General features: G+C 43.1%; 1 protein-coding gene across 5 annotated transcripts in view; it reads right to left on the bottom strand.

The window, feature by feature from the left end:
* Positions 1-80: 80 nt before the first annotated feature.
* The window catches only part of LOC106960402 (rap1 GTPase-activating protein 2-like), a 29,327-nt gene continuing 11,685 nt past the window's right edge, over positions 81-17,722 (bottom strand). For 3 of the 5 annotated variants that reach the window (XM_015053487.1, XM_015053485.1, XM_015053489.1), the window contains 23 exons: positions 14,417-14,501; positions 13,317-13,352; positions 12,733-12,780; positions 12,182-12,214; positions 10,715-11,089; positions 10,514-10,617; positions 9,793-9,871; positions 8,799-8,852; positions 8,636-8,719; positions 7,626-7,726; positions 6,743-6,872; positions 6,010-6,165; positions 5,839-5,910; positions 5,619-5,705; positions 4,926-5,072; positions 4,682-4,786; positions 4,510-4,601; positions 3,615-3,719; positions 3,457-3,544; positions 3,067-3,118; positions 2,919-2,989; positions 1,510-1,539; positions 81-1,310 (listed from right to left, as the gene is read on the bottom strand). In XM_015053487.1, coding sequence (XP_014908973.1) covers positions 1,528-1,539; positions 2,919-2,989; positions 3,067-3,118; positions 3,457-3,544; positions 3,615-3,719; positions 4,510-4,601; positions 4,682-4,786; positions 4,926-5,072; positions 5,619-5,705; positions 5,839-5,910; positions 6,010-6,165; positions 6,743-6,872; positions 7,626-7,726; positions 8,636-8,719; positions 8,799-8,852; positions 9,793-9,871; positions 10,514-10,617; positions 10,715-11,089; positions 12,182-12,214; positions 12,733-12,780; positions 13,317-13,352; positions 14,417-14,501 — 2,116 coding nt within the window. In that variant the 3' untranslated portion in view covers positions 81-1,310; positions 1,510-1,527. The remainder of the gene's footprint in view (positions 1,311-1,509; positions 1,540-2,918; positions 2,990-3,066; positions 3,119-3,456; positions 3,545-3,614; positions 3,720-4,509; positions 4,602-4,681; positions 4,787-4,925; positions 5,073-5,618; positions 5,706-5,838; positions 5,911-6,009; positions 6,166-6,742; positions 6,873-7,625; positions 7,727-8,635; positions 8,720-8,798; positions 8,853-9,792; positions 9,872-10,513; positions 10,618-10,714; positions 11,090-12,181; positions 12,215-12,732; positions 12,781-13,316; positions 13,353-14,416; positions 14,502-17,722) is intronic. The other 2 variants (XM_015053486.1, XM_015053488.1) reach the window with 2 other exon arrangements.

The raw sequence follows: 17,722 nt of genomic DNA, 5'->3' as shown, positions 1-17,722 counted from the left end.
CACACACATTACTGGGAGAGATTCAAACTTTAAAAACCAGAGAGCTGCTGGAAAAATCACACAAAACAAGTCAAAAACGCTCAAAGTGCAAACGATTCAGAAACTTTATAGCTCCAGGTTTTCATGTCACAGTTGTCCTTCAAGATGAAACATACAGCTGACTGACATCATTGTGTTTCTGCAGCATCAGTTGGTCCCTGACAAAATAAAACTTTGAGTTTTGTTTAAAAACTTGGAACAAGACTTGAAACAACGAGGAAACAGCTTTAGTGCAAATACTGATTTTAGTTTTTAACGGGATATTTTGAATCTTCATACAGAGCACAACAACCAGAGAGCTGAGGGATGTCAGTGATGTTGACTCAAACGGCAGTGAAGTTGTTATCAGATTCAGAAGCAAACATCCACTAAGAGACATGAAGAGAAGCCACTGATTTCTGATGGGACCTTAAACTCAACACAGTGCTTTCAGGGTCAAGAGAACTGGAATGTCTGAAAGAAAACCTGCTGTCAGGAAATGTGAAATTTTTCACATTTCCTGATGGTGAGCAGACAGAAAACGACACATTGATGTACAGAGACAATCTGTGGTTTTTATCTTCTGGTTTCCAGTCAGACAACAACGACTCACACTGACGTCACAGCAAACATTCAGTCCGGGTCTGGTTGTAGGAACAATGAAAACGTCCTGAAAGTCTCACTGCAGGGAGGGCTGGGCTGGTTTCTGACCTCTTCCCTGACCCTCTGGATCAGAACATCGCCACGAAGCACCAGTCACACAACGGCAGGTGTTTCAGCAAAAACCTTTCAGACAAAACTAAATATTTAACTCCAAATTAAATATTTAGCTGAAATACTGAATTAGGAAGCTAAATAAATAGGTCCAAGGTAAACTTAGTTAGCAACCGTAGCTTAGTTTTCTAATAGTGAGGAAAAGGAGGGTGGAGAAGCTCAACCAGCTTTAAGGACAGAGCTGGACCTGATCTCCGAACGAGTCGGAACCATTTCACTGATCTGTGAGAAAAACTCCTTTAACATTCCCTGAAAAGGAAAACGGCCTATGACTCCTGTTTTCATCCATAAGGAAACAAGGAAAACAAAAAAACAACAAAGTGTTCATTGGTTAAAACAACAGAAGTTGTCTGTAGTTGGAACCGGGTCTCCATGGTGGCTCCACGGGTTTTAGTGACATCAGGTAGATCCAGCGCGCCTCAGGAACCAGGAAGGCGTTTGTGATGATGTGGTTCGGTCTGGTTCAGTCCATCCTCCTGGTTCTGGTGGTGTGAAGGCAGCATCTCCACGTGGTTTCTCTGGAGAACAGACAGGAGATCCAGATGAAGTTCTCCTCATGAAACACCTGGAGACCTGCAGCCATGAGGAGGACAGCTATCCTGTGGCTAACCAGGTGCTAACCTGGAGTTAGCCTGCAGCTTTCTGAGTCCAGACTCAGGATTTCTATGGTAGGAAGTTAAACATCTAACCTGAAGCGGCTCTGAGAATTGTACGTACCTCCAGAACCTCCTGAGTTCAGTTTCCCTGCTGATAGAGAAGAGAGAGAAATCAGAGGAGTTTCAGATTGTTCAGAGTTCTCTTCCTGTTTTCCTTCCTGTGATCCAGTTTTCCCGTTTAGCTGGTCTGGATCTAAATGTCTCCAGGCTTTCTGTAGACTTCCCTCACCAGTCTAGTCCAGTCACCTTCAACTAGAAAGGTCTGGGAAAGTTTCAGGACAGGAGAATAAGAGTCATCATCTACCCAATCCAAGACAAGGTTTAGGACCTTAAAGGTCCATTATTCCTCAGCAGATCATCCACTCTAAGACAGGTCTTAACCTGTCTGTCACGAGAGGACCCTAATTTGGGTCCTCTCGTGACAGAGGTGTCAAACTCCAGTCCTCAAGGGCCTCTGTCCTGCAACTTTTAGATGTGCCTCTACTGCACCACACCTGTAAAGAATAATTAGGTCATTAGCAAGGCTCAGGAGAACCGATCTACATAGGGAGGAGGTAATTAAGCCATTTCATTCCACTGTTTTTTACCTGTGGCACATCTAAACACTGCAGGACAGCGGCCCTTGAGGACTGGAGTTTGACACCCCTGTCATTGTGAATGACAACCTGAGACCAACAGGTTAAGATGACGACTCTGTAGGAATCTCCTTGCTGGAGATAAAAATCATATTTTCTGTCTGACTTATCTCAAGAAGAGTTCAGGAGTTTTTTAAGCCCCTTCTCAAACAGATCTAACCAGTTCTTCATCTCCATTTACAGACCCTGTACGGTTCCTCCCTGTTTTTAGTAATGACCTCAGGAAGGTGCAAGGCGCTGCACCCAAGCGATTTGATTGGCAGCAGACAGATTCATTGATTGGCCCAACACGTTCAAAATGTTTTTCATTTGTGGCAGAGAAAAGACAACGTCAACTGGACTGGGCAACCCATAATAAACTAATATAGCGAGAGATTTCAGAGACACTGGCCGCCCTAAGGTACATCAGCTCAACAACATCAACGGCACGTTGACCGCCTGGCCACATTCCAACATCCACACCCACATAGTGAAGAACCCACAGCCAATGGAGAGCAACCCAACTTGGCTAAAACCAAACCAAACTTTAACCGGCTAGAGTCAGACTTGACAAATCCTCCCAACAAACCCAGCAAAGGGACCAGATGAACCACCCCAGCAGTCATTTTGACTGCTTCTATCCAGGATCTCGATCCGTCACGGTTTACTGCTCAGGAGCTTCAATGGGGGTTGGGTGTAGATGGATCAGCAGCAGATCTGAAGCTGGGAGGCGAATCGGTCAAAGTCTAAAGATGAAATTCAGAAAAACCTTCAGAAAGCATGGAACGCTATCAGGACCACCAGCGGATTACGAGCCTGGACCACAGGAAGGGTTGGCTCAGACAAACCGACGTACAGCAGCAGAGTGAGTCAGCTTATCGAAGCGAAACTTCAGGTTGGATCTGGGAGAGTTCTTGTTTTTCAGTTCTGAAAGAGGAAAATGAACGGGGGTCAGTGAGGCGAGGCGCAGGAATCCGTACGTGATGAAGGTGGATGCACTGAACCTGTGGGGCTGCGGCAGACGATCAGTGGACAGGAAACCTCCGACGGCGCAGTCTGAGACAGACGGAGAAGATCAGGAAGTTTCAGAATGAGATCAGATCCACAGCAGGAAAATACGAGACTATTCCTGATTCTGAATCCTCATCAGAACACAAATGACCTCTGAACTTTCTTTTCACACCAACCTGAGGACACCAACCATGGAGGCTAACTATGGCTGGACCCAAATATGACCACATGGTGAGTCAGATCCCATCCAGTTTGGTCGTAAAAACAGATTCAGAACCTCTACAAGGTTTTCCTGGGAGAACAGCTTCTGTTCTCCACTCCGACCAGGCCAGGCTGTACTACAGCTACAACCAAATCAGCTGAAGATTACTGATTAGTCTCACCAGGTGAGCGTCGTCAGAGGGAATGCTGAAGCTGCAGGTGCTGGATGTGGATCTGGAAATCTTACTGCTCTCCTTCTTCGGATGAATCCTGAAAACACAGAAACGTTGCTGCTGCTGTTTTGCTCAGATTAAAAACAAAAAGACAGATTAAAGCTCACCTGTCCCGTTGTCCTGCCTCTGGAGAGCTGGGATTGGACGGCAGCTCAGACCTCACCTCCAGCATGGGGTGGAAACAGTCGAAGCTGCGCTGCTCACTGAGGAGGCTGACACAGCAAACAGAGTTTAACCAGAAGAACAACTGAGCCGGTAGCTTCATGCTAAGGATATCTGCTAACAGCTGAGATGAGAAACAACAGAAAAACTAGAGTTAGCCTCAAATATAAACATGGAGTTCCTCTGGGCCACAAGTGAGCATCCCTAGCTAAAACAGTTGCTCTAATCCTAAAGCACTAATCATAAATAGTGTCTAATGCTAAAGTGCTTCGTTGAAGCTAATGCTAAGTTGCTAAATCAACATGGTATTCAGCGGAAGCTAATGCTAAAGAACTACACCAAAACAGTATTTAGCTGAAGAAAATGCTATGGTGCTATGTCAACACAGTATTTCGTTGAAGTTAACGTTTTATGGAAAAAAGAGAAAGTGAGGAGAGGAAATGGAACTGCAGTGTGAACATACTTGAATAACTTCAAAATAAGAGCATGAATTTGAAAGTATAAAAAGTAAGAGTCATTTAGCCATTTAGAATTTCCTAGAAAAATTAATTTAGGGGAAGCTAAGTGTGATAAATGATTTTTAAAAGAAGCGCTAAACAGAAAGCTAGTTCTGCTATTAGCGTGTTAGCGGATTAGCAGCTCAGGGTTCTGTTCTAGGCCCTGTTTTCATTTGTTCTGTGTCTCAGATGTCAGGTTCTATAAAATCACTTGCTTTGCAGATGTTGTGACACTTTTCTGACCAAACTGTGTTAAATAATAATAATAAAAAAAAACTCTCAGTTTTTCACAACATTTATTAGACTTCTGTCAGGTCATCAGAAAGGTCATTGTCGTGGTTACCTCCTGTGGCTGTGCTTGTCTGTCTGGCTGTCGACACTCAGCAGGCGGGGGAACAGGCCTGACCGCCGCTTCACCGGAGACTTCACGTTGCCCTGGCAACAGAAACACAAAAATAATCCAGCTGCTAACAGCTGCTGAGGTGGAACCGGAGCGTTGGACCATTTCTGCTCACCTCAATGCTCAGGTGGGCTAGACCGCCCCCACTCAGACTGGTGGGTAGCCCCGCCCCACCACGCGACATGGTTTCCATGGATACGCTCCGCCCCTTCATCGCTCTCTGAAATGAAACAGCAGAAATATTTAAATAGGATTTTGACCAGCTAAACATTAAACTCCTGAACTGGTTTCCAACAAAGAGTCAGACGATCAAACTGGGATGTTTGTGAGAGTAAAGCTGAAGTGACCTTCATACTGACCTTGATGGACTCCAGCAGTCCTCCGTGGGCGTGGCCATTCTCACCCCGGCCCTCTTCTTCCATCCCCGAGCCCAATCCCAGCATGCACTGGGAGCGTCTGTGCAGCTCGTCCAGCAGGCCGTCCAGCAGGGCAGAGCGGGTCCGCTCCTGAGCAGGAGAGAAATAAAACGAACCAATTCACTCCAGAGAAACCCGACTGCTGGCAGATGCACCGGGAAAATCAGGATTTAATCCCAAAACGCTGCGAAATGATTCAGACACAACAAACTGTGTTTGGATCAGGAAACTTTTTCATCCAGCAGCAGAAAAAGAGGAAAGATGATTCAACAAAGGGAAAGCAGATTTAAACTAAGGCCAAAATGTTAGAACATGAAAAATCATTTCAGTTGAAAAACATTTTTGAAACAAAAAATGGTTAAAACTGAAATAAAAAACATATTTTGACACAAAGAAACAACAAACTATTTCACAGTGAAAATCAATTTTAAACAAAAAAAAAAAAAAATTAAACTGAAAAAAAGATTTGAGCCTTAAAAAAAAGTTATTTTCTTTCAGCTTCAAAACTTTTTTAGCTGAAAAAAATTCTGAACAAACTTTATGGCCCTATTTTAGCTCCATAAGACCCCGTTAAGAGTCTGAACCCTGTCCATACTGTCCAGCAGGCTGGGGGAGACGGCTCCCCCTGCTGGTTACCTCCAGCCGGGCGAAGCGTTCGCTCTTGTAGGAGGCTAGCTCCGCGTTGATGAGCTTGGTGAGGAGGAACTGCCTGAACTCTGGACCCTGGAGAAGAAAAACACAGATCAGACCGGTTCGGTTCGGGCGTTAAAACTCGACCCGGTTCGGTCCAGACATTAGAATGTAACCCGGTTCGATGTAAGAACTCGACCCGGTTCTGACTGGATTCCTAGCTCACCTTCCTGAAGACGGCCGGGTTTGGCAGCGGCGGTCCAAATGGTGGGACGTCTTCTCGCGCTGTGACGGAAACCTGCCAGAAGTTGGAGAAGCAGGTTCAGTTCTGGTTCGGTTCTCCTCAACCCAGATGGACTTTGTCGGGTTGGTAGTTGGGTTCAGTGAGACCTCCTACCCTGTAAGTGGCACTGTCCGAGTGCGTCTCCTCTGCCTGCACCAGGATGAAGGCATGCAGGAAGTTAGAGGCGATCATGTCGGGGACGAAGGGCGTGGCCTCTTCCTGGAACACCACCGCCACGATGTCATTTCCTATGTGGCGTTTCCTCTGCAGCTGAGCGACAGAAGTGACACGGGCAAGGTGTTAGTGACCAACAGGGGGAAGTGCAGTCTTGAAAACACCGAGTTAAACTGAGGAATCTGGGTCCATTTTCAGGTGTTTTTATGTCCCATGAAAATAAACTTTAAAAGTTCAGTTTTATGATTGAACCATTCAGCCTCCCCTCTTCTCATGCTGCCCTGGGCAACTGTCTATATCAAAAGCACTCGGGCAATAACCATAGCTCTGCTGATCAATACCTTTAATTATTGATCAGCAGAAAGAATAACAGTTTCTCTACTCTGAGATGACAGCAACTAAAAGATTTATTTTTAGTTTCTGTAAAAATATTATTTTAGTTTTACTTTGATTAACAAAAAGAAAGAATCTGATAGAAGCTCTAAGTTTAAACCCAAAAACCTTACCTGAATAAACAGAACCAACCAGAACCAACAGAACCAAACGGAACTAACTAAAACCAACCAGAACCAATCAGAACCAAATGGAATCACAGAGATCCATGTTCCTATCATGCTTCCTGTTGTTTTTATTTCCTGAGTTTTCCCGGATTCCCGGCAGTTTTCTGTTCTACCTGCTGCGCGTCTCCCTCGGTGAACGGCAGCTTGGTGGAGACGTGGAACATGACCTCTTGACCTCTGTAGACGGTGTAGACAGAGTGGGACCCTGTCTGGCCGTGGGACACGTCCAGCCCGCCCCGGAACCTGCAGACAGGAGGGCAAGAGCTGACTGGACCGGCCCGGTTCTACCAAGTCCAAAAGGATCAGCTGGTGAACACAACATGACATTGTTAAGTTTTAGTTTTTATTCCTGAAGCTAAAATCCAAAAACTGACGGTTTTCAATTTGTGGTAAAAATGAAAAAGTTTCATTTTGATGAAAATTACGACAAATATGAAAGTTTAGATTCCAACTAATCCTTTTTAATCCCAAATAATCAAATTATTTCTAATAAATGTTTAATATCGAGTTGGTTTTAAAAACCAACAGTTGGCCAGTAACTAGTTTTACTCAAGTAGCTTTAATATAAAGTGTTTCTACTCTGACTTGAGTCAAATTTCCGTGTACTAATTGAAGAACTAACTTGTTTTAACCAAAAAATGACCAGACACATAAACACACCTGCAGTTTATGACAAAGTTTAACAATCTTTATATTGAAAGTAATTATTTATGTGAATTATTTATGTGAATTATTTTCATTTCGGTCCTTAAAATACCAACATTTCCACATAACTGTATATTTTATCTGTCCGATGATGTCATCTCTAAACATTAAATAATTTGTTGATTTGTAGTTTTTCTCTCACCTGACTCATTTCCTGGACGGTTTCTCTTTATCTTTACTCGACTAACTTTGTTATTGTTACTCTGCGCTGACCCGAGATCAGATTTTGCTGCCCTGAACAGAAACTCCACGGTTTGTGTTGTCCATGGTTCAGCTTGTGGCGCTGCTCACCCCTTAAAGTCCTGCAGCTCCACCGTTTCTCCCAGCAGCTGCAAGAACTCGGAGAAAGCCGGAGACTCCTGGTTGTTGGTGAACAGTTCCTCCTCTGACACCTGCACAGGTAACAGCCGTCACAGCCAATCACAGATCACCTCTGCTGCCTCAACCAATCACAGGTCACCTCTGCTGTCACAGCCAATCACAGATCACCTCAGGCTCAACTAGAGGTTATGAGTCAAATGTTTCTCAGGAGGCAGAAAAACCTAAAAAATTGTTTTATTTTTCAATTTTCAGATAGTAACTTCTACATTTCTCATGATAAACCACAGAGACAAATACAGTATTTCATTTTGTAACAATAAATCACAAATAAAATAGTAATACAAAAGCATAACATATAAAATAAGATTAAAATAATTAAATATAAAAAACAAATAATATTTTATTTTAAGCAAAGAAAACACAAATAAAATATAACAAAAAATAAATAAAATACATTAAATTAAAATAAAATAGAATAGAGATAAAATTCAAATAAAATACTTTGTTGATCCCTTTAACTGTGTGATAAAATAAACTTTGTGTAATGTTGCTACAGTTTGGCATTAAATGTAAAATCATAATTTTTGGTACATTTTCACTCCCTGATGCTTTTATTACTTCCTGTTTCCTCACACATTGTTTTCAGTTTGGAAATTAAAAACAGGACAATTGTGAGCGACAAACCTGAACACAGTAAAAAAACAAAGTAATTTTGTTCTAACAGAATTCATTTGAGTCTCTATATCTGTAGCGCCTCCTGGTGTCTGGGTGGATAAACACACAAACTGTGGGATGAAAATATTTCTGCATGGAGATTCATAAATGAGCTACATAAACTTAATCCTATAAATGATCTGATATAATTTGTTTTTTCAGTTAATAAACATTGAATCTAGAGTTTGGTTACTATTCAGAGTCAGATAGTTTTTTTTCCCAGTTATTTTGGCGTTAATGAGATCAGCAGCATGGCCAGTTCTGACCTGCCCAAAGCGCTGGTAGACAACGCCGAACTTGAAGGTGTTGTTGACTTCGTGTTCGTCATAGTTGACGATGAGCTGAGACGCCTGCAGGTGGAGAGGACAGCGTCAGCTGGACGAGTCTCAGCAGCAGAAACTGAGAGGAGAACGAGGAGAACGAGCTCACCTTGGGGTAGAGGACCGGACTGAACCGCAGGGAGGCCGCTTCGTCGCACACAAGCTTCAGGACAAACAGGTCACACCGTTAACTTTCATCAGCAATAAACTCTCACAGGTCAGTGTGAAATGCGTCTTGCAGAATGTCTGTTAGCCTCAGAAATGTCTCAAATCAAATGAACCTGGATCATAACGAGATATTCACCTTCTACATTTCTGTCAAAGAAAACAAAAACGAGGCAGTTTTATGTGTCTTACTGTCATTTTATAGCAAAATCAACTAAATATGTTAACTTCAGTTGTTATAAAAATGCTACATATCAAGTATGATTTAAACAAACTTGACCTCCTAATATGACACCTTCAAATTGGGCCTCTGCCTCTTTAAAAATTCCTGCTCTTTCTGAAGCTCCGCCTCCAGGAAGTCATCCCAACATGGCTCCTCTGTTAACCCTTTAATGTTTTTACCAGCCTTGCTCTGTGCAGCAGCTCCTATAATGAGCTCACCAGATGTTTGCTAATTGCTGCTGGCTAGTCTGAAGGAGCAGAGTGGGGCAGAGCCGCATCTTGAAGGCGGGGCTAGGTCCACCCAGACGTTTTAACATCTGAATGGTTGCCATGGAGATTAAAGGATTTCTTAAACATAAAAGAATCAAAGCAACAGTGCAGGTTTGATTTAATGAGGGAAAAACATTACAATATGAATTTTACATGCTGCCGGCCCTTTAACTGAATTATCTGTCTTTAGTTAGTCTTCAATGCAAAGCTGTGATTTCTAGAGCAGCTCTTAATATTTGAGAGTTTGAGAGAGACTTTGTGTTTTTTTGATGTAACAGCACTTAGAAATGCCTTGTTACTGAAATATACTATACAAATAAAATTTGATTGATTGATTGATTGATTGATTGATTGATTGATTGATTGATTGATTCAAGCAGTTTTCTTTTTAACCACAGGAACAGGAAGTTGTTTAGAGGAGAACAGGAAGTGAGGTGGGTGGACACCTTGGCCAGCTCCGGAACGCTGGGGATGTCTGGCAGCTCCGACAGAGATAATCTGTGGTAGACGCTTTTCAGACGAGACCTGAAGCAAACACAAGGAACAAACCTGGATCCAGAGGAACAACACTGCTGCTTTTAAAACTTTAACTAGACCCAAAGCAGTTATGAGAGTGTCCAAGGCCCCCTACCTAAAAACAAAAACGCCACAAACTTTAACTGGAGTCACCAGTAGGCTGGGCGATGTGGACCTAAAGTTTTATCACAATAATTTGTGATACAATTGTAACAAACGTGACAATAATAACCATTTATTGCATCTTTTTAGGTGACTATAACACTGTAGCAACTGTAGCTCCACAAACACAAATAGTGCTCTTGAAAAACATTCCTGCTTGTTTCTTTAGGGCACCAGTCACATGATGAAGTGTGATTTGTTTCACTAAACTGCAGACAGTAACTGCATGAAGTCATATTTATTGGTATTTATTGAGACTTTTATTGGACAAACTGCAGAGAAAATAGCAAAACTATCAAACCTGACAATAATGACAGTTAAACATCATTAATTGGAATTTATTGTCACAACGATAAATCAAAATTCTTATCATGATAAAACATTTATCACGATAAATGACATAATAAATGCCCACCAGTAGTTACAAGCAGTTCCCAGAGGGTCCAAGCCCCTCTTTGAGCTCTGACCCGACCCGGTTCCTGTGTTTACCTGATGATGACGTGCAGGTATTCGTGTTCCTTCTCCTCCTCGTGTCTCACAGACAGCAGCAGGTTTCCCAAACTGCTGACTGAGCAGAAGAAGTTCAGATGTTCCTGAAAGGCAGGAAGACGTTGGAGACCAAAAACTGAAACTGCTGCAAACCACAAAATGTTTTAACACAGATTTAATTCATAAGATATCACAGCTCACCCTGCCCAGGAAGTGCTTCCTGTACGCGCGTGCTGCCTCGTTGATCTCCTCCAGGTGATACCCATAATCCCCTGGGGCAGAACCTTCTGCCTCCCTTATTCCTCTGTCCTCCACCTCCGCACCGCTGCACTGCAGAGAGGAAGGAGGTGGGGCCTCAATGGGTGGAGCATCAGGAGGAGGGGCCTCTGGAGGTGGGGCCTCGGATGGGGGCAGAGCCTCTGAAGGCGGGGCCTCGGAAGAAGGCGGGGCCTCAGAAGAGGGCGGAGCATCTGAAGGCGGGGCCTCGGAAGAGGGCAGAGCCTCTGCATCTTCTATCCAATAGCCTCCAAACTGCGGCAGGATGACCTGCGGGTACGGCGGCCCCCTCTCCAACACCTGCAGAGTCGACATGTTTCTGTCACACCTGGAGGAAATGCTGAGCTACCTGCTGCTGCGTAGTCACGGCAACGGCTCTACTGTTATTACTACAGCATTGTTGTCATGTTACAGTTTTATATTTTGAATGTTGAGAATAAACTTTTTTACTTTTTAACTGTTTTCATGATATTTCAAGTGTCAGGTCAAAAGTTCAGATGAAATATACGACGGCATGTTAGAGTCAGAGTGGAACGAAAAAACTGGAGTAAATTTCCAACAAAAACCTCAGAAATTTTGAGATTAATATCAGAAACTTTGTAGAACAAAATAGGACATTGCTAAGTTTGAGAAGTTGAACATTTCCTAGAAAAATATTAAAAGTAGAAGAATTCTGACATAAATGTAATAAATTTCTGAGTTTTTCTCGCAAAATTCTTTTGAAGCTCAAAAATTTTAGCTTTTTTCAAGGAAATTTCATTTTTTTTGTGGAAATGTCCTCCTTTCTTTCCCATCTACAATGACCCTAATATGCCTTATATAAATATTAATATGCGATTTGACAAGTTTGTTTTCTATGTGGCATAATTTTTTTTATGTAGTTATTTTTTGCATAGTTTTTTAGCACATGTGAAAGATTCACAATTGAAATTAATAGTTCATGTGCAATATCAATCTGTTTATCTTTGTGTTGTTAATTGGCATAATAGTTATATTTTGTACACTCAGATTCCTAGACTCATAAATAAATGGTAAATATTGTGAACATTTGAAATACCAATTCACAACTTCATGATTTTTTTTTCATAAAATCTCAAAATAAAGTCAGTTTTTGTCATTTTCTTCTTTTAAACAGCTGAAACAGCTAAAATGTTGGACAGTAAAGTTTAACCTCTCCTGGGAAAATGAACCAAATCTCACATTTTACAGCCATAATAACAAAATACGTCCAAACTGTAATTTTAGCTTTGATAGAAAAAATTCAGCCCAGATATTTTTGGAAACCATCAGAATATTAATAAAATGGGTGAAACCGTCCCGGCTGCCTCAAACTGCTGGCAGGAATCAAACTCACAACCTCTGGACTGGAGGACAGAGACGTTTGAGTCTCACCTCTTCGATCCTGGGATAAGGAATGTAATCGTCCTGAAACAGAGACAGAGGAGGTTTCAAACATGGCCGACATCACATCTGCAACATCACAGCTTCAGTTTCACTTCCTGTAAACGTCTGACTGAATCCACAGGTTCACTTTTACTAAACCAAAGACGATTAGATGTTAAACTGAAGGAAGCAACAAATCCACAGCAACAGAGAGGACATGCAACTTGGGTTGCCGAGGATGATGATGATTGATGATGATGATGATGATGATGATGATGATGATGATGAAGGTGATGATGGTGAAGGTGAAGATCGGAGTGACTTCCTGTCAGGAACAGAGACTTCCTGCTGATCAGACGCTCGTGGTTTTACATCAACATGGAAAAAAACGTGGGACATGAGCTGGACGGACGTGAGGACAGATGGATGGACGGATGGATGGAGGGACGTGAGGACAGATGGATGGACAGATGGATGGAGGGACGTGAGGACAGATATCAGGACAGGAATCAGGACGGACATGAGGACAGATGGATGGACAGGTAGGTGGACGGACGTGCCTTCTGTCTCAGAGGGATTGTCTTCATCTCAGCAGCTTCTGGTACTTGCTGCTCCGCAGTCGGGAGAGAAAACAGGACGAAATTATTCTGATGAGCCAATAAAAACATTTTATTCAGAGTCGGAACCAAAACCCAGCAGAACTCTGTATTTCAGTCCGAGTGAGACATCTGTTGTTTGTCCAGAAGACTCGTCTGGTTTTCCGTCTCTCGCTGTCCAACTGGACCAAGTCGCTCTCCGCTCCTCCGTCTCTCTGCTGTGCAGCATCTCTGCCCTCCTCTTCCTCACCTGGCCTTTAATTTGTTTTATTGTTTTGATGAAAAATGCTAGATTGATCCTGGAGATATTGATCTATGATTGCTGCTGATCCGATGATCCCACAGCATGATGCTGCCTCCTCCCATCAGATCTCCTTTATTCAACAAACAAAACTTAAAGGCTCCACTTCCTCCTAACTTCTGTTTTTTTTTTCTCATTTCTTCTTCTGCAGATAATTTCTGATGTTTCATAAAGTCTCCTCATCCTGCCTGCGTCTCGGCTCATTTAACAGAACCGTCAGAGGAATCCATGCGAATTAAAGTCTTACCTCCATCTTGTCCATCATGTCGAAGAAATGAGCCGACTGCAGACAGAAACAGATAAACCAGTTCAGTGTCAGCAGAAGCGCTTCAATATGTTTAAACTATTTAGGAATCACTGGGAATGAAACTGGAGGAAGTAACATTTGAACCGAATCAGAACAGAACCGGGTTTGCAGCCCCGTGTTTCTGTTGCTTGTCAACAAGAACAAATTGGGGAAGGAAGGACGGATTTTTATCCGTTATGATTTCAAGATGAGATTAAAGCTGCTGATTCTACTGGACCTGGACTGATGACATCACAAGAGGCACAAGAATGGGCTGATCAGGTGGCGCTAATGAGCAACATGGTGGACATGTCACTGTTCACAGATCTGAACAGGTACTGAGAAGCTTTGGTGATACAAAAGGGTAAATGTTAGGTTTGACCTCTGACCCAAGATGGATACTGGATGGAGGAAACTGGTCGCAAACCTTTAGCAAAATGCTAGCAAATTGTTAGCTACATGTTAGCAAACTGGTAGCAAATTCAAGTTAGAGACTTTTAGTCAAAATGTGACTGGTGACAAATATAGTAATTTGTGTCAGCTGAACTGCTGTAAACAATAATTCTACTGCAGTAGCCACCATTCAACCCAAAGAGGGCAGCACTGAGACAGTTTCAGGCTAATGTTGCAGAATTTAACAAATTTACACTAAAATGTCACAGTTTGCTCAGAAACATAAAGATAGTACCTTTGTGAACTGATTTCTACAGGTTATCAGCAAAATAAGATGATTTGGTTTGTATACATTTGGCTTATATAAACATGTGGCTGTAAAAATCTGTCCATTGTTTATAGAAACAGCTCGAAGTGTTTCTATGAATCCAAGCAGAATCCCTTGGGTTTATTCCTCTAATGGAGGAATACCAACCAAACATCCAAATAAAGAGGAAAATACTGATGGGTGTGGAGTCTGATTAGCTGCTTCCTGTGATGTCATCAGAGGTGTGATGTCACCTCTGATGACAGACCTGTAGGTTTCATCTGGAATAACAGATCTAACAGAGAAACAGGCAGACTGACTCTGAGCCTGAGCGGCGTCTGGAGGGAGCAGCAGGTGTTACCTTCATGGTGGGCGGCGCCGTGCGGGGAGGCGACGGGGGGCGGTCCTCCACCGGGACATTAGGGAGGGTCAGCTGGTCCTGCTTACTGCAACACAGGAAACCATCATCAGAGACGCCGCGACTTCATCAGCAGAGAACCGGGAGGAGCCGAGGATGATGACGAGCAGGCTGGAGACGAAGGTCAACCTGACCTCTGATGAGCAGGCTGAGCTCTGAGGAGCTGTCTGACCTCTGACCTCTGAGGAGCTGTCTGACCTCTGAGGCGCCGTCTGATCACGTCTCAGGTGCAAGTCGTCAGACTCATCAGTGAATCATCGCTTGACCTTAGTAGCGATGAGTCATGATTCAGACTCTGATCAGGCTGGATTCTGATGAGTCATGGTTAGAGCTGAACTCGTTTTTACCACAGCTCTGACTCATGGCGACAGACCAGACCCAGCTGGTTCTGGTTCTGGTGCCGACTCCAGGTCATAACCTCCATGCAGAGTCAGTTCCTCTCAGTGTGAAACACATGGACTGACCCCTGGGGGTCAGAGGTCAGCCTCTGCTGCAGGGCGGAGTTGGGAGGAGCTAAAGTTTCATGTTTGGACCTTCTGACCCGTCTGAAAACTGACGACTCATCCTGGCCTAACAGAACCTTGAAGAACCCAGACAGAACAACAGGGAGCGTTACAGACTAAAAATCAGCCAAATCCAGATGGAGGCGACCGCTAGCTAAAAAGCTAGCTACGCTAACCCTAAAGCACTAATCATATGCATTAGCCCTGCTAACGTGCTATACCAACATGGAGCTTAGCAGAAGCTAATGCTAAAGTGGTAATTTCAACCATCTGTCAATAACACATGTGCTACAACATAGCATGTCACCCCCTATGTGACTAAACATGTCATTGCACTTCTTCCTGTATTGTTTGGGCAACAGGAAGTGATTCTTTGGACCTTTCATTCATGGTTTCAGTTTTATTGTTGTTGAGTTTTGCTAACTCTTAGCCTAATTGGCCATAATTATGCTTTGGTCAGAAAACACACAGAACAAATGTAGGTTTTAATTGTTTTACCTCATTCCTTCATGTGTTGTATACTTCTCATTTGCTCAATAAACCGAACATGAGAAGAGGAAACAGAACTTCACCAACTTCAAAATAAGAGCATGAACATAAACGTCTACTATACCACTTGAATTCTTAACAGTCGATAACCAAAAGCTCAAAACAGTTTAGAAAACAACAAAGTAAATTAGCGCTTTAGAATTCATCTGGAAACATTTAGAGAAAGCTAAATGCGCTAAACATTTAAAAATTTTGCTACTAGCGGATTAGCATAAATGTGCCTGTTCAGATCAGAACCATGGTCTCATCCTCAAATATCTGGACCTGATCTGATCACTGCTGCAGCTCTGATATCTTAAACCCAATCAGAACCAGGAAGAACCTCCTTCCTGTTGACCTTTTCCAGAAACTTCTGCTGCTTCACTTCCTTCTCTCTGCCTCTTAAGGCTGAACAGTTTGTGTTCATGTTGTTCCTGCTGTCTGACCGAGGGCTGCAGGTTCGACCGGCTCCAGCTCTGCACAGCAAACACAAAGGTCACCAGGAGGTGGGAAGGGACAGACGGACCCTGGTGGGAGAGAAAAGGTCACCCAGTGAGGCGCCGTGGCATTTGGACCTGATCTCAGCTGGGGAACAACACCGAGGTCTGGTTTGGGTCCAACAGATGGAATAACTAAAGATAGCCTATCCAGTGCTAATGCTAGCCTATGACAGGCTAATGCTAGGCAATCCAAGGCTAATGCCAGCCTACCAAATATTAAAGCTAGCCTATCTGTGCTGATGTGCAGCAGTGGAAGAAGGCAGTCCAGTGGTTGACCAGACTAGGCATGCTAGCCTCTAGCCTCCAAAGCTAACAGTAGCTAGTGCTGTGATTCTCTTGCCAGCGCCAGTTGCTCCATTAGCAAATGTTTTTCCTCCATGCTGAGAGGAAACCTGATCCTGTTGCTGAACAGCTGAAGGTGAATGAATTAGTTTCCGTTAGTGAATGTTTCCTGCAGAGCTCAGGGAGAAGATCAGAAATGCTCATTAAAGTTTAACCCTGGAGATCCTCCTGCTTCCTCTCACTCTAGTTGGCAGGTCAAAGGTCAGCTGGAGAACTGAAGTGGGCTAATACCTACTAATGATGTTCTACTTTAAGATAATTGGGGGCTTGACTCGTCTTAACAAGCTAATTTAGATCAAACTGAAGCAGGGAATTAATTTTGAATCTGGAGGTTTGTTCAAGTAAAACCCATCAAGCCTGAAAAGACAAAAATAAAATATTGGAAATATTGTGATTAACTGGCAGACAGGATGGAGCAGAACATGGACTCAGATCTTCCAGGAAGGTTTTAAAAGCAGAATCGGTTCAGTTTTAAACCAAAGTGGAGAAATGTGATGGATGAGAAGCGACGGCGCCTGTGAGGAACCTGCAGCGATGCTTCATGACTGCTGCAACACGCTGACAGCAGATCAGAAAACCTGCAGCCGCTTAGAGGAGAAAAACCATCTGAGTGGAAACATTTCAGCCCAAACGACCTTCTGACAGACAGAGCCTCCCGAAAATAACAGGGTTCCTGGCGGACTGTAACACACCCCTCTGATCTGCCTGGAGATTGATACCAATCCACCTTCATCAGAACCACATCACCTCCAGCTGGACTCATCGTCCAACGACAGAGCAGCAGAACCATGCAGCTTTAAAGGTAAAGTATCATGATTTTTTTTATGTATAGTGCCATTTTATAGTACAGTCCAGTGACTGTTAGCTTCAGACGTTATGAAAATGCTGTATATACCAAACATGATTTCAAACAAATTTGACCTCACACCATATCATATTTAATGCCTTGAAATTGGTCTCTGTCTCTTTAAAATATAACTAAACTCCCTGAGGAAAGGTTTCAGCAAAGTGGGCGGAGCCAAGAGACCCAGAGGGGCGTGGTCGGAACCAGAAAGGACCTGTTGCCAAATCATCCACTTTGTTGTTATATTTAGCAACTTTTCAGGCCCTCTAGAGACTTGTTCTGTAGCTGGAGGAAGAACTGAGATGGTTTTAGGCAAAATATTGCAGAAATAAACTAATTTTACACTAAAATGTCCAATACCTAATTCTAATGCCAGTCTACCCAAGGCTAAATTTAAGATAGAACATTGAATTTGGACAGTTTGTCAGCAAAAAAGTTAAGTTTCATTTTAAGAACCTTCTTCTCTTTCTGACACTCTGCCATCAGAACAATGATTCTCCACAATGTTGTTTACACCAGATTCATGGCAGAC

This window comes from Poecilia latipinna, unplaced genomic scaffold (assembly GCF_001443285.1).
Source record: "Poecilia latipinna isolate Pla-1442-1.1 unplaced genomic scaffold, P_latipinna-1.0 Scaffold1184, whole genome shotgun sequence".
NCBI lineage: Eukaryota > Metazoa > Chordata > Actinopteri > Cyprinodontiformes > Poeciliidae > Poecilia > Poecilia latipinna.
This window is presented reverse-complemented; position numbering and strand designations above follow the sequence as displayed.